This window comes from Malurus melanocephalus, unplaced genomic scaffold (genome assembly GCF_030028575.1).
Source record: "Malurus melanocephalus ecotype Western Australia unplaced genomic scaffold, MMel_1.1 scaffold_76, whole genome shotgun sequence".
Lineage (NCBI taxonomy): Eukaryota > Metazoa > Chordata > Aves > Passeriformes > Maluridae > Malurus > Malurus melanocephalus.
This window is the reverse complement of record NW_026623308.1, coordinates 1,910,543-1,935,787: the sequence shown is the minus strand read 5'-3', so window position 1 is coordinate 1,935,787 and position 25,245 is coordinate 1,910,543. Positions and strand designations below refer to the sequence as shown.

Below are 25,245 nucleotides of genomic sequence, written 5' to 3'. Positions count from 1 at the left end.
TTGTAAACATGTAATAAAACCAAGCCCATYGGATGTTACGGTATTAACAATTTTTCTACAAAATGAAAGTATATCTGCTTTGTCATCAGACTGATTTGAAAAGCTCTCACTGGTTGTATGGTTACTTAATTCTTTTTTAAAGATATTTCATCTGGAATCTGCCTAATTGGACTGTGAAGAAAATTCACCTAATTATTTTTTTTAAATGTGACATTTTTGTTTGGTTTTTTTTTTTTTTTTAATGACTTATCTAGATCATCAAGTTCTGAAGACAATAAAAGTGTAGCTCTGTGTGTTATAAAGTATTTATGATATTTTCAAGGAATTTTTTCACCCAGGCAGAAAATATCCTTTTAATAAGCCCTTTTTACTGCAAGAAGCTATTATTGGTCTCTTCTTTATTGTTGTTTTCATATTTTCAGCATAAACATAATGGGGGAAAAAGGAAGAGAAGAGAAAGCAGTCAGAAGACAGATGCAGACAACAGAAATGTTATATAATCTGATAAAATAATGAATAAAATTAAAACTGGCTGTCAGACAAAATGAAAAGCAATTTTGCTTACAATTTTCAGAGTGTCTATGGAAAAGCAGCCAAATCTATGTACTGCATGCTGTCTGCAGTTTATGGATACACACAATAACCAAAAAGGTACTTCGATTAGAAAGAACACAGTGATGAGCACAGCCTAAAATACTGAATAATGCACTTGAAACAACTTCTCTGAAAGCCTAGAGGAAATGTTTGAAAGCCCTATTAAAGCAGAACAACGAACTAACAGAGGAACTCATTGGTTACGTATTTGGGAAATGCAGAATAATTCCTACTAGAGACTCCATTAATTAGAACAAATCCTAACTACTGCCTGAGGGCTGCCAGAGACAAGGCTGTGCTCCCTGCTCTTGCACGAGMAGAAGTCTTACTGGGGTCAAAGGAATTCACACACCAACAGTGAATATTTAACCCTCTAAAGATTGTGGTCTAGTTTGCCTTCAAGTTATGATGTAAATCACAGCAAAACCMAGACATCAAATGCCAAATAAAGGGGAACAATGAAACAGAAATAGGGTTTTTCAAAGGAATTTGATAAAGATGTAGGTCTGACATCACAATGAAACTCTGGAGAGGTTTGCTCCTATCTCTTACAAATGCCTAACAATAAAATCCCCCTCTAAAACTATGCTCATCTAGCTGAATCCATCCAGAGGAGAAAGATGGATAGTGAAAAATGTATGATCTATTCTGCCTGGGCACAAGAGTTGAGATTGGGCTCGAGAACTGACTTGTTCATCTTTTTCCCTCCATCCTTTTCCATGATTCGGGGAGTTCACTGGACACCTGGTGGAACCATGCAGGATTTAATCCTTCTCTTTGACACACAACTTGACCCTTTTTAAAAAATGCTTTTATGATTTTTAGGTATTTATGTCATCTTCTTGCAAAGATTGGCCACTATCTGCACAACGGGAGGGAGGCTCTCCTCTTGCCCTGGATGCCTGGTAGYGTTCCCCCACACCCTGAGATTCAAATCAATCACAGAGTAAGGAGTTCAGGAACAAGGTTTTCTCACCAGGTAGGAGGGACCTTTTCTCTGCATCATCTGCTTCCCATGATCTCTTGGAATTTTTCATTTTAAAAATATCCTAGTCCTGCACATTTGGACATTTTGGTAACAGCCTCAGTCTCTCATGGAGTCTCCCTCTGGCATAGCAATGTTGTGGCTTTTTGTTTTTCAGAATAGACTTTTCAGCTTTCCGTGTGAGGGAGTTTTCCATGGAGTTTGAAAGCCAGCCATCAGTGGTATCAACCCCTAAGACAGTTGGTCACCTTAGCGATGCAGCTCCACTCCTGACCTGCAAAAACACTGCAAATATCTGGAAAGAGGCAACTTCCTATCTGACAACACCATAATCAGCACCAAAGCCAGTAACTAACACAAGCTGCATGTTTATGGTTCACAAGGCATCACATTGTTAATGAGCAGATAAAACAAGAAGAAAGSGCTGTTCTTTGTTTACAATACTCCCCTCATAAGCAACAGATGTCCTGATAGACTAGACTGCATTGGCTTTGTTGGTTGAGAACCTCCCGCTGGCCCTGGATGGGAACCAAGCATCCATACTGATTTTGTTACAATTGTCAGCTACTTTTGTTACTACAAAGCATGAACTGTTGCTGACTCATCTGTGGTCCCATGGGCACAGAGGAAATAATGTATGGAGTCATGCAGTGACTCCATGTATTGTTTTTCCCCTAAGATGACTACTGCTTGTACACCCAAGAGTGCTTTCTTGTGGGGTGCCACAGAGTTTCCTGACATTGCCCTTCCTGGTAATTCATGTGTGCATGAAGAAATGGCTGGCAGACTCAAATTCTTCTGATCTCTGTTAATGGCACTGAATGATTTATGTCTGTTTTGCCAGAACCAAGACGTAGGTAAAGATGAACCATCCAACACCCAGACCAGTGTACTGGCAGTGAATCATGGTTAGYTACCAGAGGCACAGACTCTTTCAAGGGGGGAAAACAGGCCTGAATTCTGTGGTGTTGTGTTGTGATCATCTTGGGTTTCTAAGTTTTGGACCATCCAGATAAAACCAATGGCCAAACAACCTTTTTGTATGATGTCAGAGGCTCTCATGGTTGGATCTACAGAGGTAGATCTATAGATTACCATTAAATTCGCCTATGGAATTTCATCTTTAGAGCACTTCAAAACTTTGGCTGATGAAAGATGCAGAAATGCCATTACTGAATATGTTTTTTTACAAGAATATTATTGCTCTGTTTTATCATCCACTTTGACCCTCAGACTCCTTTCAGCCATCCTTTACAATACTGTCCTTATCCACTAATCTTACTTCATGTAGAACCTATGCATGATGGAGGAAATGTCTCCTGAAGTGCTTTACACAGAGAACACTCTGGTTAGCTCCTGAAAASCTGGCAGGTGCCCTGTACAAAATCTCCAACTTCATTAATTCAYTTTCTCTTATTTTAGTACAGTTTAGATCGGTTGGATTTGATGCTGCAGGGCCAATTTGGTGTGGGTTGTGTTTTGGCTGAAATGTGCTAAAGGAAGAAAGAAAATCGGGAAGAAAGCAATAGTTGAGGTAGGGAATAATTGTGGAGAGTTTAAATAGCATTTGCATACTGATCCTAATTACTGCTCCCATTTTTATGAACTGTGGTAAACACAGTTTCATAAATTGAAAAACCAAGCTCATGTATTTATTTGTTCTCACACAGGGCTTTTTGTCATGACAGTTTATAAACGCCTACCTTGATGTGCCATCAAGACTTCCTCCCTTAAAACATTTTTCTCAGCCTCTTYGGTCATGGAAGCTGCGGGTGTCATACTCAGACTGTGGCTTTGAGGGGAGGGCGTGCTCTCCTCAGACATTCAAAATCAAGCATTCATTATAGCATATGCCATCGAGAATGACTTGTTTTTATATTCTGCTCAGTGAACCAAGATTATCTACTTCACTGAGAAGAACGATGTAGGAGCCCATCTCCTTTGTTTATTCTGCTTTCASACAGACAAAAGGCAAGTTTGATGAATGACACATGGATGCCTCAAAAAGTTGTTAACTAGAACCATTCTATGGTTTCCCACCCCAGAGCTTCACCTTGTCCCTTGTAACATGGCCACCCCCCACACCTCTAAAGGGAAACTGCCCTACATCTTACCCAAAAAYGCTTTTTCCCCTTAAAACACAGTTTCAAGGATAATTTTCTTGTCAGTGCAGGTTACAGCTTGTTGGTCCAGATCACATTTGCAGTGGGAATTAATGTAATGCTCCCTTTTCATTTCTCCTGGCCAGCAATCACTTCATTTCTGAAGCAGAGTGCTGTGTGAGTCTGCTCTATAAAGTCCTGTCTCATGAGCACTGTAGATGTCCTCGAGGCATGAGTCTGATAGTAGTCCAGGTGACTGTGAACACCACCTGAGTGAGGCACAGGGTAATAATAAAGATGACAGCAGTGCCTATGCTTCTCTTGGCTGCTCTCTTTTCTCTGCTCTCTGTTTTCATTTTCTATATTTAAAAAAAGGTCGGCGTGCTTCAGCTTAAAAATAATGATAAATAAACCAATGACTCAAATTTCTTGAGAAAAATTTTTGAGCTGTAACTTTAACAAAGATGTCGAGAAATGACCTGTTAGTATTCTCATGTTACCACCACTCAGCAGATGAACAAGCTGTCTACAGCAGGGTCCCTTCCATCACAYGTACACTTGAAGTTTGGGCTGGTGATACTAATAGCACACCCTTGAACTGTGTCTCCATTCTTCAACATGACACTAAAAGTGGACTGTGYAGCTCTGGAGCCTTTTGTCAGCTCACAGTGATTGAAAGATCCTCCCTGAGGCTCTTTTCTCCTTAATATCATGCAGAATTTCTGCCTTCTCTTTCGAAAAAAAATTCCTTGTTTAACTTCTCTAGGGTCACTGTATACTAGTGCAAAAAAACAGGTGCAAGACAGGTTTCTCTCTCATGTTAAATTTCTGTACGCTTCAATTCTCCATAGATGATTCACATCATTTCTGGATCAAATTACCTGGTTTTAACTACTGACAGGATCAAATTAACAAGGAAAATGGAATATAAAATGAAACACATTGTAATGAGGGTGTGACACACAGAAGYACTGCTAACAGACAGAAACCTGTTCCCTTGCACAGAGAGGTACCTGCAMACTCCTGCAGTCTGCAGCAGGGCAACAGTGAACAGACAAGTTCTACAGGATGGAAATACACATTGGAAATAAACTGCACCTCTGCCTTCCATCACAGGAAGCCTCTGTCACTTGGATCCARGCATCTGCCAAGTTCAGAGGACACAGGTGCAAAACTACTGTTTTCTACAGAAATTTTTATTTCAAAGAGTAGACTCTAGGAAAGGTCTGTCACACCATGGAGACCACATACAACATCAACAAGGAAATTAAGCAGAAACCAGTACATTTCTGTCCTTTGCAAATCAAATACAGACTTGGCACTSGCACGCTGTGCATTAAAGCAAACATGAAATACCCAAGCTACTGGGGATYTTGCCAGCCCCGGAACTGAAGCAGCATCCTGAGAAAGAGAAGTTGTTTACTCGAAAGTGAACACAACTCTCTTTCTTAGAGAGCTGAACCATCTACATGGCATTATACTGTACAACACAGACATGACACAGTTACTGCTCACTGCTGCAAGGGTCTCTGCACAATGATCCATTCCTTTCCAGTCTACACAATCAATTTTTCTTCTTAATCACCCTCTTTTCTTTTGATACCCAGATTACAATGCAAAATCCTGGGTAACTTTAGCAATACAGGGGCCTGAACATCCATTCTTTGCTTGTGCTCAGCCTTCCCATATTTTACTAAACATGCATACTATAAGCAAAGAGTTTCTGAACAGATATAGCTTAGGTTCCCAAATTAATCTAATTATTACACTAGGTACTAGGCCCTTTCCTCAGGTATTTTCTTTTTCACTTSTTCTAGCAAACAGCAATAAGTAACAGCAAATAAAAGGCTGAAGAAAGCTGCCTCAGTAATACCTAACTGCTACTTCTAGAGAAAAGGGTAATCTTTGAGTACGTTGATGTGACTGCATTGAAATCCAAAATTCCATTTCCTCATTTTGGATGCTGGCTCTGCTTTCAGCATCACTTAAAACCACAGAGGCACGATCCTGTGTACTGTTTTGTCCAGTCATATTGATTCATGCCAACACTTATATCTTAGAAGTTTCATAAATTAAAGTGGAGTGGTTATGAGGGTGAAAGAGTGGAGGACTGTTTTGCTAGCTTTCAGTGCAAATGGATGTGGATCTCAGGCTCCTCTGCATTCTTTCAGCTATTAAGGTATTTATTCAGCAATTAAAGATTTTAGCAATCATGTTATCCACTTCACCTTACTCAACATGATTTGCCAAACTTTCATTTCTTCCAGAGAAGACTTTTATTTAAAAAAAAATAGAAGCTTGGATGAATAGGACCCAGTAGTTTAAATCGATATATAAGAATGTAGCAAAGCAGTGTTGGTCCAAAATTTATACCTCCAAATCGTACTTCTCAGTAAAGTGCAACAAAGCTTAAATTCAGAGTCACAAGAATTCACTTTTCATCCCAAATACAATGGTGTAAACAGTCACGAGAAAAGGACAATAATGGAAACCATGTTTTACAGTTTCCGTTTTACACCTACATGGAAATCTGTTGTGGGAATGATTGGTTGTATCTGCACGCGCCATGCCGTGAGTCTCTGTAACAGCATTAATTGGCATAACAAGRGAAAGCATAACTTACAATTCTAATTAAATAAGGTCTGCATTGTACCAGTAATTTTATCCTGGAACGCCATATATTCCTCTTTCCCCCCTTAATCCAAAGGGAAAAAGGCAAACAACAGTGAGAAATGCAACACTACTGAATGGAGAACCTCCCCTTCACATCCTCCATTGCTCACAGCTCTAACAGAGGATCTCCAGCAGCACTTTCCTGCATGATGCTATTTAAAAATAAATGAACAGTCAAGGCAGAGTTATCATTAAGTCTTTCTTGTGTGTTACTTTTCCTTTCAAAATAATCTGTGCATCTTAATGCCCTAAATTTGGAAGTGGAGCATTCCTGAATAATAATTTCCTCGTATACCATTTCACATCATATGCAAAAGTTTCCTTCATGAAGGGCCTGGAAGAAGTGGTGCAAAGCATTAGATTGTGGGATGGACCAAAGAACAAAGCAATGTGGAGAAGCTGACAGGCAGTGGAGTAACTTACATCTGCCTGTAAAGTTAAATTCTTGTCTGAAGTTTATTGCTTTTCAGTCTACAAATAATTTCTTTATCCTTACTCAGCTTAGAGAAAAGTGGTAGTTCTGGGCCCCAGGCAAGAGAAGAGACCTCTAAGTGTGCCAGAAAGGTGGCTTCTAGGGAAACAGAGTGTTTCAGGACCACAGTCTAATGTGCATCTCACCTTAAGTAATTAAGTTCATTTTTTAATTTAATTTTTAAGCATCCTTATATATTCATAACTTTTCTGAGACACCGTGAAGATAAATACACCAAAGGCTTAAGGCAAAAAAGTACTGCCAYATCAGGAACTAAACCCCAGACAAGTAGCATTTAAGAGAGACAGTATTTCTTCATCAATCATCGCAAAATGGAAGTTCAAAATCACTTTAAAAAAATAGCAGTATAGTTGTATGCCTTTCTCTGGATGAAAACATCGAAGTTACTAATTATCTACACAATGCAGAGGATTCTGACATAAGAAGGAATAAGTAAGCAATTACTTATGAAAAGTAACAGTAATTTGTCTGTCTAACAGTAATTTGTCTRTCCTCACCTGGTCTCCTTCAGGTTCCACTATGCATTCTCCATACCTCTTTCATGTAGGTTGGCTTTTCAGGAGCAGTAATTTTGAATAGCTTGAGATCTACTCATAGCTTAACAATGAACAAAATGAGTGCTTTAAACCTATTTTCTTCAAGAGGGAGCAATGGCTTTCATTAATTTTCTTGTCAACAATTAAATAGAAACATTTCCTCTCTTCCTCAAATCTGTATTGAATAACCATGTTGGTTCTTTCATTTATGAATCTACTGAAAGGACAGACAAATAATCATAATACAGAAATCCTTAAAATGAGAAACAATAGTTGCTGATGAATGGATTTCTACTACTCGTAAGTTTTTTTTTTTTAAACTTGGCATAGCAAACACACATCATTCCCTTTCCACCAGCACAAGTATCTTCTGTATTCTAAGCAAATACAATACAGAATGGGAGAAAAGTAAGAAATTTTAAAAATTAATGAGAACCAGGGGGTGAAGACAAGGAGCTAGAAAGACCCAGTCTTGAATAATGAGGCGAAGAAGGTTAATATTCTGTRAAATTACTTACCTTTACATGTAAAGGTAAATTCTAGTCTGAAGTTTACTAGCTTTCAGTCTGGGAATAATTTCTTTATGCTTCCTCACCTTAAAGAAAACAGTGGTAGTTCTGRTAATGCTAAGAAAGTAGGCTTAGTGAATGGGTCTAATTTTAAATATCAGGGAGGAAGCAATTCATCAAGTATGCCTTAGATTGGAGATAGGAATTTTGTTCTTCCCTCCTTTCTGTTCCAGTTCATAGAACAAAGTGCAGATCTGGTACAGAAGGATCATGCCAAAGAAAAAAAAGACAACTCATTTTATGAGATCAGTTTTGGAGTTGCAGATTTTAAGGTAAAGTAACGTTATTTAGCTATTGGTCTTTGACTGATGAATATATTCACTACATGAACTTCAAATGAACTACATAAATCTAAGCCAAGTCTGTGTTATAAAAAAAAAAAAAAAAAAAAAAAAAGACAAGAAAACAGAAATAGGGAGAGAAGTATAAGATCCTGCAGGCATTTTGCTCAGACAGGCTCAGTGTTTCTTAAAATATGGTACACCTGATTATGCCCGTAAGATTTGGAAAATGGGAGTGCTGCAGTTTTTACTTACACAATAATACAACATTACACTTGCTGTTTTTGAAGCTTTTAACCAGTGTAGGGTAACTAACCATGTAAAAATATAGATACTTTTTGGCTCCAGTGGCCAGTTTCTTGAGGGAAAAAAAAAAAGACCGTGCATGTTTCTTCTAGAAAAAATGCTACCAAAAACACTAATTGTGAAGTATATTTTTAATTGAAACATACAATACACTGGAATTTTAACATACAACACCTTCACAGGAAAATGCTATTATACATAAGGCAACTACGGGGTTCTGTATTGGAGCCATGTCCCTAAAGCTAATATGCAGTCTAATTAACATGCAATTAGCTCTCCTTTCAGTGTGATTTAACTGCTCACAGAGAAGCAGTAAGAAGAATCTTTTATCTAGAATTTTAAGCAATGTGTAAGAATGAAGGAGAAAGAGGATACTACAGTAAAAAACTCAGAGCCAGGCAGAAGTTGCAAGATCTTCTTAAGAAAAAGATGGTTGCTGAAAAATATCTCTTCCATCCAAAGAAATGACACTTCCATGGGAGCAGAGGAAATGCTAACAACCRTTTTTACATTCAAAGTAAAATTTCTTCAGTTCCAGTATCACCACATGCAACCATGATAAAAACTTATTTTTAGTCAAGAACAAAATAATTAAATCTCCTTTTTCATTTGTTTGTAAAAGATGTTGTTCTCTCTCTTCCCATTCCCCCACCTCAGAAGTAGGCATAAAGTTCTGATAAAACTATATACTTCATTAAAAAAATAGCTGGCAAGCCTATAAAGTATGCAAATAACATTTGGATTGCAAACCACATTTACTGCACTTGGCTGATGGAAGAATGATTATTCCATGTCTCAATTCACTAATAGTGTATTGACTACTTGAATACACAACATTTCCAGTACACCTAGCAGCTTCCATAGTTTGGTAAACACATTCCAAGTTATCATAGTTAAAGATTTCAAATCCAAACTTTCCTRTATCTTCCATACATCCTAGAATACTATGGAAGGAAAGGGTGGAATTTTGCGTTTTATGGTGATTGTACTGGAGTCAGTTAAGACACGTGGTTTGATTTTTAAGCTGTCCAATCAAGAGGCAGARCCCCAATCTTCAACGAGTGTGTATCAGAAAGCATGCATTATGCCCTCTGTCAAAAATTACATAATTTGACAGCAAAATGTATAAGTAAGCCCATAATTACCTTAAGCGTCTTCCACACCGTCAGCCCTCTGGGCTCACAAGTCAAAATATTGTGCTAGAGCTCCCAGAGAGCAAATATAAGGAGACAAAGGAGGGCCAGAGCACGACTTTAGGGTTGAACACTACTACTTCCTTGCCCCCACAACTCAGAATGCTGGGGCCAAGAGCTCTTGCAGGAGGAATGGTTTCCCCAGTTACAGCTGGGTTATCAGGGCCAGCCTCCCTCTGTGCATGGTAAAAGAGCCTGTGCTGCTCTTTTTCCTCTGAAACAAAGGGGTGACAAAGAACAGTCACACCCTGCTGAAACACAGAACTTCCACGAGTACTACTCACTTGTGGAAAACAAAGCACCAGCCAGTTTTTGAGAACACTTGCATCTCARAAGTTGTTGCGCTTTTTGTGGACTCTGAGATCCTGTGGCATTTTTCACAAGTGATAGGCTTGCCACATTATTCTTGGACAGAGTTTCCTGTCTTCTCCTACTATGTCTCATGGGTCTTAGCTGCTGTCTTCTGCAAAGCTGGCTATGCTTCATGCTATTGTAGGTGAGTAGATGTAAAAAAAATTTGGAAGAATTTGGAAAATTAGAGAATGAAAGGGCTTGTGCAATTCTAACAGGTATATAAAATGTAAGGTTTCCCCTCATCCAAAGAACAATTCTGACTCAGTGAACATTAATCATTAATCATAGCCCCGTTCACCACTCTGACAGATCCACTGACTGAGGTGCAGTTTCAAAACCATTGTATGAAAAAATATCTGTTGGACTCACAGAGATGCTCTTTGATTTCATATCCAAGGCAATGAATTTTGTAAGAGCTAGAATTCAGGCTTTAATTTGTATTGGGCCTCTTTCCATGCCCACAGARGAGAACTGCACAAGTGATTTTTAGGCACTTCAGGCACTGGCYGTAACTGAAATGCAATGGAAAAGGCTCCAAGCCTCTCATGAAGCCAAGGCTGTATCTGCAAACTCACTCTCAACAGTATGTCAGGGCCAGCTATGCCTGCATTGACCAAAAAACATGTGCTCTGTGGAATTCCAAATGCTCTTTTGTCCCATGCTATGAGGGATAAATGCTCCTACCACTTGGGAACTTGTGATACGTTCAGTGCTATGGTATATTCCCAAAGAAACATTATACAAAACCTGGAGCATTTACAAAAATAATCAAAAAGTGATCAGGTCAAGAATGAAACTTGCAATGTATGACTGTGCAAATAGCAAGATGGACTGTAAACCAGAGACTGCAGTTATATGCCTGGTTCCTATAAAAAGCATCATCAAGTCCAGCAGAGGCTGTAGAAYGAAACCAAATATTTTGAGTGAATTTCACTCTGCTATTCTTGCTGAAATACTGAAGTACCCAAAAGGAATAGTATCACTACASTAGATATCGTAGAGGTAAAAAAGGAACAAACAGTAGAAAAGCGAGTGCAAAAGGAGGGAGAACAGACAAGAAGAAGAAGAAGCAGTGGGACATTCCAGCACCACAGAAAATCATCCCTACCCTTCTCAGCCAAAGGGAGAACTGCAGGGATACCTGACCTGCTGATAGTGAAAAAGGAAACAGAAATAAAAGCACAACTCCAGGAACCCTCAGTAAAAGAATGGAAAGTATAAAGATAACAAGGAGAGAAAAGTAGTCTCAGTAGCAAGTACACTAAATAACCAGATAAAAATCAACGACAGWAGCAGGCAGAGAGAATCACAAAAGAGGCAGAATCTAATTTTRATAAGATAAACTGTATTCTTCCATTTCCTCAGCCTTTGCTTTACCAGGGAGCCCCTGSTATCATGGCAGACAGGGGAAGCTTTTCTACTTTCAAACTTACCTGCCATGGGAAACTGCAAATACAGGGTTAATATCCCAGGCTTGTCACTTGTTTGGGAAGTGCTATTTGAAAATAATTAGTTAAATACTGACTATTTTTAAATGACAGAGCAATAGAAAGGCAGAGATCACAGTGCCGAGGAGAAGAATCTTGAGAGAAATAGAATGAGAATTTGAACTCACTAGTAGAAATCCTTCCCTCTGCGAACATAATAATGACTTTTCCACTGGTTTCAGTGAAGCAAAGATTACAAACAACCTATGGACAAAAATTGAAGAACATTCTCCATTCAGGCTAGAAAGATGCCTCTGAAGAAAATATTAYCCTGTAATACTCAATATTCTAATCATAACATAACAGGAAGAGCAAATATTGAACCTGATTTAAGTATTTCAAAGGCAGTTTAGAAGAATAATTAGAATCATACAGAAACCTACAGTTATTGACACATTAAAATAGTTCAGGACAAAGATGTGTTGCTTAGAAACTGAATTAAAAGGAAAAATTGAACATGCTCAGTGTTTTGCAAAAATCCAAGCATCATTCCTGGCCACGTACTGAAGTTGAATAACAACAATAAGAAATAAACACATACACATGAAAAATTAATGATGTTAATTAATGTGTTAATGGTAAAACTGATGTGTTATGCACTCATGCTGAAGTCTGCATTTGTCGGAGAAAGGTGAATTAGCAACTGCTAGTTTCATTTCCCTGTGCTTTGCTTTTACAGCTGGTAGAAGGCTTGCAAAGTACTTGAAAAACTTGACCCTTCTCCAGCCTCCCCCGCATGAGTCACCCAACCTTCCTTCAGTCATTAGACTGCACTTCCTGCTGGGATCCAGCAGTAAAACAAACGAGAGACACCGGTTCTGGTCACGGTGAGGGAGGTAATAAACCAGAGACWGTATTTTTATGAAATTTAAAACTAATTCCCATATATTATACATATCGACTAAGTGCCAATCCACAGCACTATCTAATGTGGAACTCTATTTCAAATAAAGACATCTTGATGTGCTCCAGTCCAYTCCCTGTCCTGAAAGAATACTTTCCTTGTTTTTATATAAAGGCAAAATAATTTCCTGTATTTTATATTCTCCAGAAATATTACAGACAAAAATATTAAATCCCTTTATTTGTGCATGTATAACAACATGATTTTGATAACACTGTTAAGAGTAAATTTGAACCAAAACTTCACAGATGAAGTTCCAATGTTTCACGTCATTATTAAATCCATGACAATACTCCTTGACWAGTTTGAATATTTCAGAAGTTGACTGCCAGTTCACCTTTTGTAGTYAGTTTCAATGATAACTCTCAGTTCTACCATGTCTTTATTATGTCTACATTTTTGGGAAAAGCCCATTTTTTCCCCCCCAGGAAATAAATCCCAAATGAAGCACCTATTGAGAGAAGTAACTGCACTTATYGAGACAAATTTAATAACAAATTTACCCTTTTCTGACCACAGATCCTCCTGGTATTTTAGTTTCAAACTTGCCTAAAATTACACTAACTGTGCTAAAAGAACTGCTGTCCCCATAAACTCCTTGGGTTCATTCCACCATGCACACTAGAGATTCAACCCTTTAAACTTCAAGGARTTCCCATTGCAGTGTAGAGGAGAAAAATTCGGAGATTATGGAATAATCATCTCCAAATCGATCAATTTCCCCCGAAGGTAAAAAACTGAAAGCAAGAAAAAAGTTGAACAGTTCCAGCTTGCCTTCTTGAAGGGAAAGTACCCCCAGGGCATGTTGTAGAATGATCCCGATCTCTTGCTCCTGATGCTTATTAAGAGGTCACAGATCTCAGTTACACTACCRCATTCCCAAATGATAACCCCAGCTAAGGACTATGACCTCTTAGTACAACTACAGGGATATAAAATTAGGAATATTAAGGGTTCGAACTATGAAAAATTTTGACTCAACTATCAGTAATTTTGGAAGAACTGTTGGAATTTATGGCATAGCTGGCGTCTTGTAACAAACAGAGATTTAGTGAAAGGGACTACAGGTTCCAGTGTCTCCCACAGATGCAGCACCMTGTGTCAAAGCTAAATTTCTGTCTGATCATTACACTGGATTTCCACAACTGAGCATTCAATACCAAAAGTTGTCTTTCTCAAATGGCACAAGGTATAGCTCAGAATACCCTGCACAAATTAAAAAGTGCTTCCCCTTTGTCTTAAACAAATTCCTTTTAACTAACGTACTCACAGTATAGAAGAAGAAGTGACTTTGCAACCATCTCAAATAGGATATTATGCCAAGACCAGGCAGAGACTGGATTGTTTTTAAGGACCTTTCTTCTCCAACAACTCTCTTTTTTCCTAAAAAGTGGGGTTTTCAGACCCTCCAGATGATGTTTAAAAGGGTAAACAAAGCCCATATGGGTGGTGTGTTAGTGAACTACCACATTGCCTGGAAGCCTTAATACTCTACAGCTGATTGTATAAACATGAATTAAGGTTTTTCTACAACTGTATTAAGCAAAGTGTTAAAGAGCTGTGGGGCATTTTGTTACATTTGGTTTTCAAGCTATGAATTTAACTGCTGAACATATAAGTAATGATAATCTGTTGTACCTCCCATTCCGTTCATTTCTAAATGGTAATTAAAGTAAGCGCCAATAATAAAAACAGCAAGTATTTCAAGAAAATTATTTTAGAAGGTGCAGGAAATTCACCACTTAAAAAGCCTAATTTGTCATGGCAACAAGACCCATTTTGTAATACACTGACAATGTATTATAAATATTCCAGTAAAATAGAAGTATAAAATAAGCAACAGGTATTTACTCCAAGGTAGTTGATTCTCTGAAACACTGTAGTCAGTATGGACTGTAGGTGCATATATGTATACATACATGAAAGACAATCATTATTTTATTTTTGATAGTGTGTCTATTAGAATCACAGACATGAATTCCATTGTACTGGGTAAAGGTCAGGGTAGCTACAACCCTGTATCAGCAGCAGCTTTACAATTCAAAGTCTGTATTGCTGAGGACTGTGAAAAACAAGACAAGCTTGGCCACAGGATCCATATTGATTACAACAGTAATTGGAAGGAACATAGTTATCATAGGGTAAGTAACGACTATTTTTTCTTCTTCACATATGTGCCAGTGCTGATGATTCCCCCTGCCCCCTCTGCTCCTTTCTCTGCAGGCAACCATCCTCCTTGGACAACGAGAATTAGGAATTTCAGCTGCATAGATCTAATAGTGATTATAGTACTGCTTTCCCAAAACTAGAACGAGCACTGGTGGTTGCGTCCTGCACAGAATGCCTGATAAAGGTCAGTGGATTACCTCATGTCATCACCTGGCAGATCTCAGAAATTGGACCCTCTTCTGAAGCAGGCAGGAGATGTCACTTGAACACTCGGAGAGCAAGGTTATTATTCAATGGGAAAGTCACAGTAGCCAAACAGTAATGCAGAGAGATACCCTGTACTGCCCATTTGGAAATGCTCTGTGAGGAAACGGCCTGACCTTTAGAACACCCAGCAGTGGCTATAAATAAATGGAACAACAGACTGTCACTGTAATAAAGCAAAGTTCTGGATCTAGCCAGGGCAGATTTTCGACAGAGTGCCAGGGAGGCATTTGAACTAACTCGGAAAAAGCCAGGGAGCTGGCCAAGTCAGTGCTTCAATACAGGGGCAGTGACACAGGGCTAGCTTGGAAACCACAAAATATCAAAGCCAGAAGAGGAACAATTTATGACATTCTCATGGCCCCTCCCAGAACCTAATGATATTGCACTCACCCACAACAAAATGTCAGGCGCTCCTAGTTGATGCTTTCGCCGTTGTGTGTCAGAAAAGCGCCACAAAGATTTGTCCTCTGCTCTGCCTACGATTACGCTTGCAAGTCGTACTGCTATGCACAACTTGGGAAGAAGACACTGAACCAAGGTATATTGTTTATATAAAATGCTGTCTTTGTCAGGGGGACTTTACTGCTGTCTGCAACCACCTGAAATGAGGCTGTAGCCAGGTGGGGGTTGGCCTCTTCTCCCAGGCAGCAGGTGATAGAAACTGGGGAAATGGCCTGAAGCTGTGCCAGGGGAAGTTCAGGCTGGACTGAAGGAAGAACTTGCTCACTGAAAGGGTGGTTAAGCACYGGAACAGGCTGCCCAGGGAAGTGGTGGAGTCACCATCCCTGGAAGCGTTCAAAAAATGACTGGACGTGGCACTTAGTGGTTTAGTTGATGTGGTGATGTTTGCTCAAAGATTGTATTCAATGCTTTTGGAGGTCATTTCCAACCTTAATGATTCTATGATTCTAAACCAGATTCTGGGTGACAGATACATGGTGTCCTTTAGCCAGCAAACCAGTGTACTGTTGTCCTCAAGATTCATTTGTACCTTCAGTGGAAGAGGGTTTATTTGGGAGTCTCTGAGCAAAAATAATCAAAAGCTTGGTTCAAATGTGTGGTGCAGCCAAGTCCCAGCATGACTGGATGCCTTGTACCTTCTTGTAAGAGCACTTTGGACCAACTCCATTTTCTCAATAAGGCATGGATAGCAGTAAGATGAGCCCTGAGAGCCTCATATGTGACCCCAGATCCTTTAAATGGGAAAGACAGCAGAGTAACAGCTCTACCAAGAACTAGACCTGGTAACCCCTGCACTGGGGCTGCCTACACCAAATCCCTTTGCCAATGAGAGAACTACAGTCTCCAGCTGAACAGTTTCTCCTGCAGATYAGGACTGCTGGGCCATCAAGGGGGTGTCTCTGTCCATGGTACTTGTGAAGCAATGGTGCCCTCACCACTGCAGGGACATCGGATAAGATCTGGCACCTTGCCGATACTTTGGAAATTCAAATTCCCACAGTGTAAAGTCTTCGGTGGACACATCGAGTAGRTAAGCCAACCAAAACTCTTTCCAGTATGTGCTAAGAAAATCATCAGCCTTTTTTAGTGGTGGAAAATCAGGCTAAAATAAGAGAAAAACAGGAAGAAGAACTGAGGAAAATATATCAATGAAAGATTGATACAAGAAGCATTCAAACCCTCTTGGAAGACACTGGTTGCTTCCTCTCCCACCTCCAAACAGAGCAAGAGTTCTGGCATTTACAATTAACATTCATGGCAGGTTTGTTACGAGGGTTCCCCATGTCAAGAATAACAGTTCCATGACACAGACCATCAGCTGCTTTCTATTACAGGAGGTCACTGACAGACAACTCAGGAACTGCTACAGGCTGCTTTTAAAAYACCCAGGAGATGGAAGATCTACTGGTTTTATGACTGATTAACAATCTCAAGAGCAGAGATTAATGGTTTCCAAGCAAAAGGGAAGGGGTTTATGCCTCCTTGCCCATGTTGGCTGTTCATCATGGATCCTCAAGATAAGCACAGGGAGTTTGAAGAACAGCAGGAAGGCTGTGCACTCTACTTTCACGCTTCCAGCCCCAGCATATACAAGTTCCCTCCATACCTAAGAATTATTTTCACAGYGTTTTGATATGAAAATCTAGGAACACAATTATCAAGACCTTCATCTATCCTCCATAGGAGCATGAAGTTTTGCATATGAACTTCTGTATGGCAGATTCTGTATAGCCTTGGCCATTCAGTACTGCATATAAATCTTTCATCCAAGTCCAGTGAGAGGCTTAACATTGCTCTCTGAATTCAAAATTATGATCTTTGGAGGCAGAGGCTGTAGTTACCACCCTATTCCCCCTTTTCCCCAAATCTCAAGGATTTGGAGTTGCAGATATGGGTCCTGGACCACATAATAATGAAAGGATGTGAGGCTACAAATTGCAAACTACCATGTATGTTGCTAGGATAAGCAGGAGGTGAGGATCTGCTTTACACTGTCTGCCAGAGTATCATTTTGTGGAAGTCAGAAGTTAGTGGTTTAAAGCAAACAGAAAAGTAGAAGTATGTCTCCCTAATAYAGCAACTGGGAAGCCCTCTAAGGAAAGAGAGCCTGAGCTCAAGTCCCCAGTCCAAGCACTGTTTGTCTTTTATTCAATAACTGCTTAATGTAAAATCCATATGCAGTCCTTGGTGCAGGAATTCTCAAGAGAAATAGGGTGACTGTCTCAAGTGAAGCAACTGTACTTGGCAAACAGTGCTTGGCAGTGTGCCACAAACTGCAATGAGGCAGATGAATATGCTTTTGGTGCATCATATATTTAACTTCTTAGGGTCCTTGTCCTCAGAAGCACTTTGATCAAGCTCAGATTCTTCTCTGTGATGCTGAAATGACCAAGGACCCTTGCCATGTACCTTTTCTCCACACACACAGTGGAAACTGAAAAAAATAATGTCAAGAAATTCAATCTATTTGGCCAGGATTGTTTTTCTAGCAGGAAGAGCCTTTCTAGCTAGGATATCAAAGCATGGTAACACCAAGTGTTCACAAGATTTATCCTGTATTCTCACTGTGCAAAGCATACATCCTTTGGGACAAAATCCCCTGGAAAGTTTTCAASTCTTCTAGTGAATAAGATGGTGCTACCATTACCAGCTCATTCAGAAAGATGAGATTCCTGGGCAGTAGGAAGTAAACAGGAAAGAGAAGGAGACTATTACAGTGGAATCTCTGCATCCTCCTGTTTTCTAGGTCCACAATCACTCATGGTGCATGCTGTCTGTGAAGCTGTTAGGTTGCACAAGCTCTCATATCTAGACACTAAAGAAGATGTTTCTCAGGATGATGATGAAAATTGATTTTGGTCATAATTAGAAACACAGAAATACTAACTTATGTAGGACTTCCCACCCTTGTGATACTCCAGKGCTGGTGGAGGGCAGCACTCAGMACAATGGGCCYCTRATACATCTCTTGGAATTATTTCCARATGGCATGTGACAGGAATCTCTGAGCAAGGCTAGAGAGCAAGACTGCACCTCTTCATTCGCAGRGGGGACAGAGCTATGACCAGTAACCTTTTCAATATCAGAAACATCTTAGGTGCTAACAGGAATGGCTACCAGCCCCACCTGACATCCTTACTCAACCTATCAGCTAGAGCCCAAAGCATAAAAGGGAGTCTACCTAACCACCTCAAGGAAAAGTAAACATCCCCAGGGAAGAAATATCTCATGTCTTTTCCCCCAGAACATCCTTAGCCTTGACACTAGGACTGCACATGATTCAATAGCCTGCTCATGGTTCAACAGTCAGGCAAGTTTTACAGCCTGGGATGCCAACAGGGCTAGGAGGAAAGTCCTGAAATTTCTGATGCCAAAGTGACCTGCAGGATGTAGGAGAGTACCAGGCTTGAGCTGGATACCTCTGCACACAGAGCCAGCCAGTGGAGAGRCAGTTCTCACACAGACATGGGAGACTTCATAAACCAGGATCCCCGAGGATTGAAAGGGGAAATAAACTGCACAAAGCACTGTGAAGGAAAAAGGAATTATAAATCAAGCTGGAGACAATAAGGGAAAGTGTCTAACACATTGTGTCCTACCAAGAGCATATTGGCAGCAATGCAAAAGGTTAAGTTTCTTTTCTGGATGGCAGAAGAGGAGAGAAGGYGCAGTTGAAGGTKTGTCAGTAATGCACCCTATTTGATCCTGCATTCAATTTCCTACAGTGAGATCCAAACTGACACACTAGAATGGCATCAGGTTCACAGCCATGTTAATTGGACCCTTCGCTCATAAACACAACATAAAGGATGGCAATGTGTGAGTGGCTTGAGTTATTAAATGAAATGCTGCAGGAAGAATACAGAGAGAAAAGCATTAAAATCAGAGAGAAGAACTATTAAATCCATATTTTTATTGCCAATCTTTTGTAGTGACGAAATTAATATAGTTCAGCATCTTATCTGTCCTTGGTTACAAGTATTGCAAAGAATTTTTTCAAACTTTTCCCCCATTTATCCATTATCTGTATTCCACAAACATCACAGGAATTGTCAGCAATTAACATAAATAAATCACCACCTTTTCAGAGAAAGCTTCAGTACAAGAATTTCAGATGCTAGCAAAAAATATTACTAAATAGCTCATGAAGGGCCTATTCCATCCCCCACTGAAGTCAATGGGAATCTTTTCACTGACTTCAATGGATACTGGATCAGACCCAAATTGAAAAGATCAATAGCGCACACATTAGGATAAAAGAGCAGCTATGCCCTCCTCCAGAAAAAAAGAACATGAGTTCAATTCAAACAACAGATTACAGAAAGGAACCAGTTGGGGAGAACTTTCTTCTCCTCCTTTGAAAAAATCTGCAAGAGAACAGCAATTCAAGATCCTGAGAGATAAATCTAAAAAAGTTGTAAGTAACTCTCATCTTCCACTGTCCTCTGAATAGGTAGGGGTGACTGACACTGAGAGATTGGGAGAACTGTTTAATAAACCAGGTCCCTTCTCCTCATTCCTGTCTTTGGCTGAGATTACAAAATGAAGATTCAATAAAGCAATTTTACTYCTTCCACTGAACTGTCAAAACTTCAGAGGAACACATCAGACGTTTTAAAATGCAAAAACTGGAAGTCTCAGTATCAATCTGAGAACCTTAAGTGGCAAGCCCAATTCTCCAGCACGTTACAAGGCTGGTAGAASTAGGGGTAGTCAAAACACTGACACTCAAATGTCATGTTTCATACTCAGGGTTTTACTAGAGGGTGGCCTTAAGCCATTGTTTTGCCATCCTGTTTGTTCCATTAACWCAATTGTTGATTTTACCCAATATAACTGAATGGAAAATGACCACACAACTGGATCAACACACACAGCCCATAAATTCCTGCAGTGCAGCTCCCTGCTCTCACAGAGCACCCCAGTGAAGCTCAGTAAAATACAGACAAGCTGMAGCAGCTCAGGCACCTGAAGGATTAGGGTTTGGAGGGCTTCACAATTTAAATGTGGCCTTCAGAGGATGGCAGTCCTGATATTTTTAYGTAATGGACACCTTAGGTAAATATTCCATATCTGACACTCAAATTGGAAAAATCTGACATCAAGATAGATGATAGCACTCTGCCCTTCTTCAGAGAGGACACAGTTGATCCAAAAAGCAGAAAAGAGTAGAAAAAAGTAAATTTTGTAAACCTCTTGCCTTTCATTAAAACCTTAGTRAGAGACATGTTTGTAGACATATTAAGACACCTTAGAGTGTCTCCCAATTTCAGTGGGRCTCCTTCAAAAATGGAGAGCCAGAGCAATTATGTAACATCAGGCTGTATTAGAGGACTGCTATAAGAAGGATGGGCAACCAGCCCTTCTCCGTAACACTTCTAAAAACCTTCTAAAAACCCAAGCTGCTTGTGAAAATCCAAGAGAAAGACAAGAATCCAGGCAGCTTGCCTAAAATGCTAAAAGCAAACCTTATTTTTGTCAAATATATATTGTGCTTCAGAAGAGAAAGGTAGGCTTCTTTCTATCAACGGTTCATCACTGATTATCTAAAAGTAATCTAAACTAATGAGACTGCTTTAAATATTGTGTTCTTCCGTGAGATACTTAGGACCCTGCATTCAATTTACCACACTAACCACCTGCTTAGTATTTTTTTGCTGAAGAAGAAAATCCTCAACTCCAGCCACGTCATTCAGGCCCCCTTTTCAACTCTGAGGGTGTATTTAGGTCATTTATATTTAGAAACAGAGGACAGTTGGCTTTTTGTCAACTTTGTACTCCAGAAGGGTGTGTAGTTTCGGTTTTTGTTCACTTCATTGGCTTTCAAACAGCCTGGTCTTTACCCATTTACTATCACAAGTTTCCTTGAAAGACAGTCAAAGATTTTTAGGAACTTCAACAATTTCCTTCAAGATTAATTTTCATTTTCCCATCCTCTGCCACCACACATTATTCCTSCCTTCACATATGCACCCCAGTTTGACTAATCCACCATCCTTATTTTCACTATTTAGCAACGCAGCTCTCAGCAAGAATTGCTGTGTTCCAGGATTCTTCCTAGCTCTGCTCCCCTCACCTGCTTTTCTKCAATTTCTTAACCCAGCTATGCAAGCACTGTTGAGTGCATTCTGCTTGCAGTTTTAAAGCAGAGAAAACACTCAGTGGAAGGGGCAGCAACTGACTAACGAGAAAGGAGAGACAGCTCTATTGGGACAAGGTAAAAAAACCACAGGGATTAATAAATGGGATCTCAGACAGTGAAGGGGAGAGCCAGGGGACTGAAGCAGGGAGAGTGCTTTCTGGGAGAGGGAAGGAAAAGACAAGTTAAGCCACTAATTTTTCAACACAGAAAGAGCAAAAGAAAGGAGAGAGGTATGAAGAAAAGGAGAGAAAAAYGTTTAAGTTATTTCAAGTCAAGAGAGAATATTCATACTGCCAGAAATCATGAGCACTGTAGACAAATACATTCTGGAAGTTTGTAGGAATGATTAGAAAATGATTGAATTGATTGTATCTCAAGTGAGAAATACATTTWACAGGCAAGAAAAGGCAAAGCAATATATTAATAAAAGTAAACACTTCTTGCTGCMGCAGATTTTCATCTTCCATAATTTGAAGTAAGGATTAAAATAATTTGACGAATTCACATTACTTCCTCAATCTTTCTTCTGCTCCTGCCCACTWATTCCTCTTCTGCTCATCATCTTTTCACTCTTCATCCTCAAGAGCAGTACTGCTATCTGACTTTTATGTCTCATTCTGACAGGGCTTAGCCTATGGACCTATTAGAACCAAAATTCAGGAAGCTCTCCAAATATGAGCACACACGGACACTTTCTGAAAGCATTCCCAGATGGGAAGGATAGTTTTTCTTACTTGCAAAGTCCTAATAAAGAAAGGTTTTTTAACATAACTCCACTACACAATAAGTACATTTTACACTGTACAGGCTAAAAATAAAACACAATCTAATAACAATATAAATGCCTTTCTGTTGACACTGAGTTGTTTGGACCTACAGTGCCTACCATCRAAAAACCTACAAAATTTAAATGGCAAAACTACTTCAGCAGATTTCACATGGTTTTCTCAGTGAGGGGGCTGTCTACAATAATTTCAAAGAGGAATCTGTGTGGCATACAGATCCATTCACCCAGCTCTACTCAATTCAGTGTCGCTCAGTTCTGCCCCTTGACTGAAGCTGAGATTTTATTTTCCCCCTCTAACAATTTGCTTAATTCCTCTCAACTTTCAGTTACTGATTACYGTACAGTCATTTGTAGTTAACAGATTAGACTAACACAACATCCAGCTCAGATCTGCAACATGCCATTGTGCAAATTCATTCATTATGTGACATTATGCCACTTAAGCCCCAATTACAAATGCCCTCTGCATTCACAAGTGACCTAGCAAAATAACATGTATAAGCAAAGCATGGAAAGCTGTACAGCATGAATCTAGAAAACATACACAGCAGTYATATATCCTTTGGTATTAAGGAAATTTATAATGCTCCATTTACAGTGTAATCTTTTCCCAAAATGTGTTTATAAAGGTCTCAACCAAGCATTCAATTGCAGGAATAAAATAACAGAGTAAGGAGGGATATCAGAAGCAGAGGATGGGAATCAGAAATAGAACAGTGCACAAAGCCACCAAGTGATAAGTATTGTTTACCTGTCAGTTGACATTGATTAATCTTGTGTTCTGTGATATCGCTCAGTGACTCAAACACCTGGAGGCAGCTGTCACAGCTGTGCACAGCTTCTTCTTCTAACTCCTCCCCTTCATCCGGCCTTTTCTTACAGTCTAGCACATCTCCATCTTCTGCCTTGTCTTCTAGTTTACAGTTAGGGTCTGAAAGAAAATCRAGACTGTGATGTCAGGCATGTAAGAAGAGAACATTTAAAAAGAAAAAAAAATCAAAATACGTTGTGTTCATGATGAAAAGAAAACTATTTGAAATAAGCCTGCAGCACACTGTAGAATTTATTGCTAAATAAGCAAAGAGGCTTTTTTCCCTTTTTTTTCCCCCAATCTCAAAGAAAAGCAAATTTCCCTTCTACTCCCACAGACACAGCTCCATTTCTCACTCAAGCTATTCGTCCAGGCTKCAGTGTTAGGTTTGTCAATTTCATCACAGCTATTGAAGCTGCTTTGATCATCGTAAGAAAGGATAAACCACCTATGCAATTAGTTTTTCAATGAAAAGAAAAATCAAATCAATGAGTGTGCAGGAACTTCTTTTCACTGTTAACTACAGCGTTTCACAGGAAATTACCAGAATTAAGAGACTAACAAATTTGATTTACATAAACATGAAATTAATCTTGATTTTACAACCCACTCCACTACTCCATCACCATACTATTTGACACAAAGAAAGCCCTAGAAAGCTTGTACCCTGGGTCAAAATGCTACTCACGCACTGAACTTGCGTATGACTGAAAGACAACGCCAGTCAAGTTYATGTGTTTGSCAGATCATGGAAAACTGGAATCTAACTGTTCTAGTATAAAAGCTATATAGTGCACAAACAAAGCTTTATCTGTTTGATGTATTAACAGTCATTTGGGGGGTACAGGATATCTCCAGCCTCAGGTCAGCAGCCCTGAGCCCAGCTGAAGCTTCTAAACTGGAAGAAACGAGCAGCCTCATCACCAACCYGTGTGTGCAGAGAAACCTCAGAGCTCCTGGACTACCTCAGTTCTGCAGATGACCAGCTCAGTGAGATAATGTGCAGCCTAGAACTTTCCTTCCTCCTCTGAGAAGGAACAGAGTAGCTTTAACCACTCCTGACTTTTTGCCCATTTTACTAAAAGCTTCCTTCAACAGACAGAAATAAACCAATCTGTCTTCCCTAATAAAGCAAGCTGGCACTTAACTTTGTTTTTCCTTGGGAACCACAGCACAACAAGTGAAAAGTAGAAGAAAAAATGGTTGTGTACATTCCAGTAAAAGGAATGCAAGTGTTTCACCACTTTTTCCTTTTCTGCTTTGGCTGCCTCATCTTTCCTTTCAGATATTTGAGAGAGCTGAGACCRAAAAGAGTCATTTTAGAAAACAAGGATGAACTCACATAATAACAGGAGATTGTGCAAGTACATTTTAAGATGATATGCTCTTTAGCCAARGGGGTGACTAACCAGCAGTAGGCTCCCTGGCCAGGGGAAAAAGGAGGTGGCATCTGTGAACACACTTTATTTAGCCTTGAAATTGATCAGGATCCCACACAACTCCTTGGAAGAAGAGAAACTAAAACATGCCAACACTACATTCATATTGGGAGTGGGGTGGTGTGTGAGGAGAAGCAGGAAGGCAAATCCACTTTAAACCGCTCATATCCGCTCTCAGCACCCTACAGTGCTGGGCACAGCCATTCCTGTATTTCTTGCTGCCCRCAACCAAGGTCAGCGCTCTCATCATCTCTGTGTATCCTTTGGTCCATACTGCTGCACCCTGCCCTTCAACTGTGCAAACACAGATGGACCCGCAAGCAGAAACTGGAAATGACCCATGTCAGGAAGTCTTTCTCATGCCATGTGGCTTGTGATCAAAACCGAGGAATTTCTTTGACAGGGGTAAAGGGCAGTATTTATTTTTAAGGGAATTATATTACAGGGAGAAACCAGATTAATTTTTAAAAATAAAAAACACATTCTGAAAGCAAAAATATATTTGCTGTGCAAAAGCCCTGCCTATACACTGAGTCCTTATATGACAAATTACATCCACAAGGTTCTTTCAAGAGTGGAAATTTCCACTTGGGCAGCTAATTCCAAATAGAAGAGTAGCCTGCAAATTTACAAACCAAAAAAAAGTATGCTAATTAAAAAAAGACTATGGCATTTTAGCCATTACTGAATG

General features: G+C 39.6%; 1 protein-coding gene across 4 annotated transcripts in view; it reads right to left on the bottom strand.

Moving 5' to 3' along the window:
* The window catches only part of ZNF521 (zinc finger protein 521), a 229,987-nt gene that overhangs the window by 182,767 nt on the left and 21,975 nt on the right, over window positions 1–25,245 (bottom strand). For all 4 annotated transcript variants that reach the window (XM_057367247.1, XM_057367248.1, XM_057367249.1 and 1 more), the window contains one exon: window positions 23,056–23,235. In XM_057367247.1, the coding sequence (XP_057223230.1) occupies window positions 23,056–23,235 (180 nt within the window). The remainder of the gene's footprint in view (window positions 1–23,055; window positions 23,236–25,245) is intronic.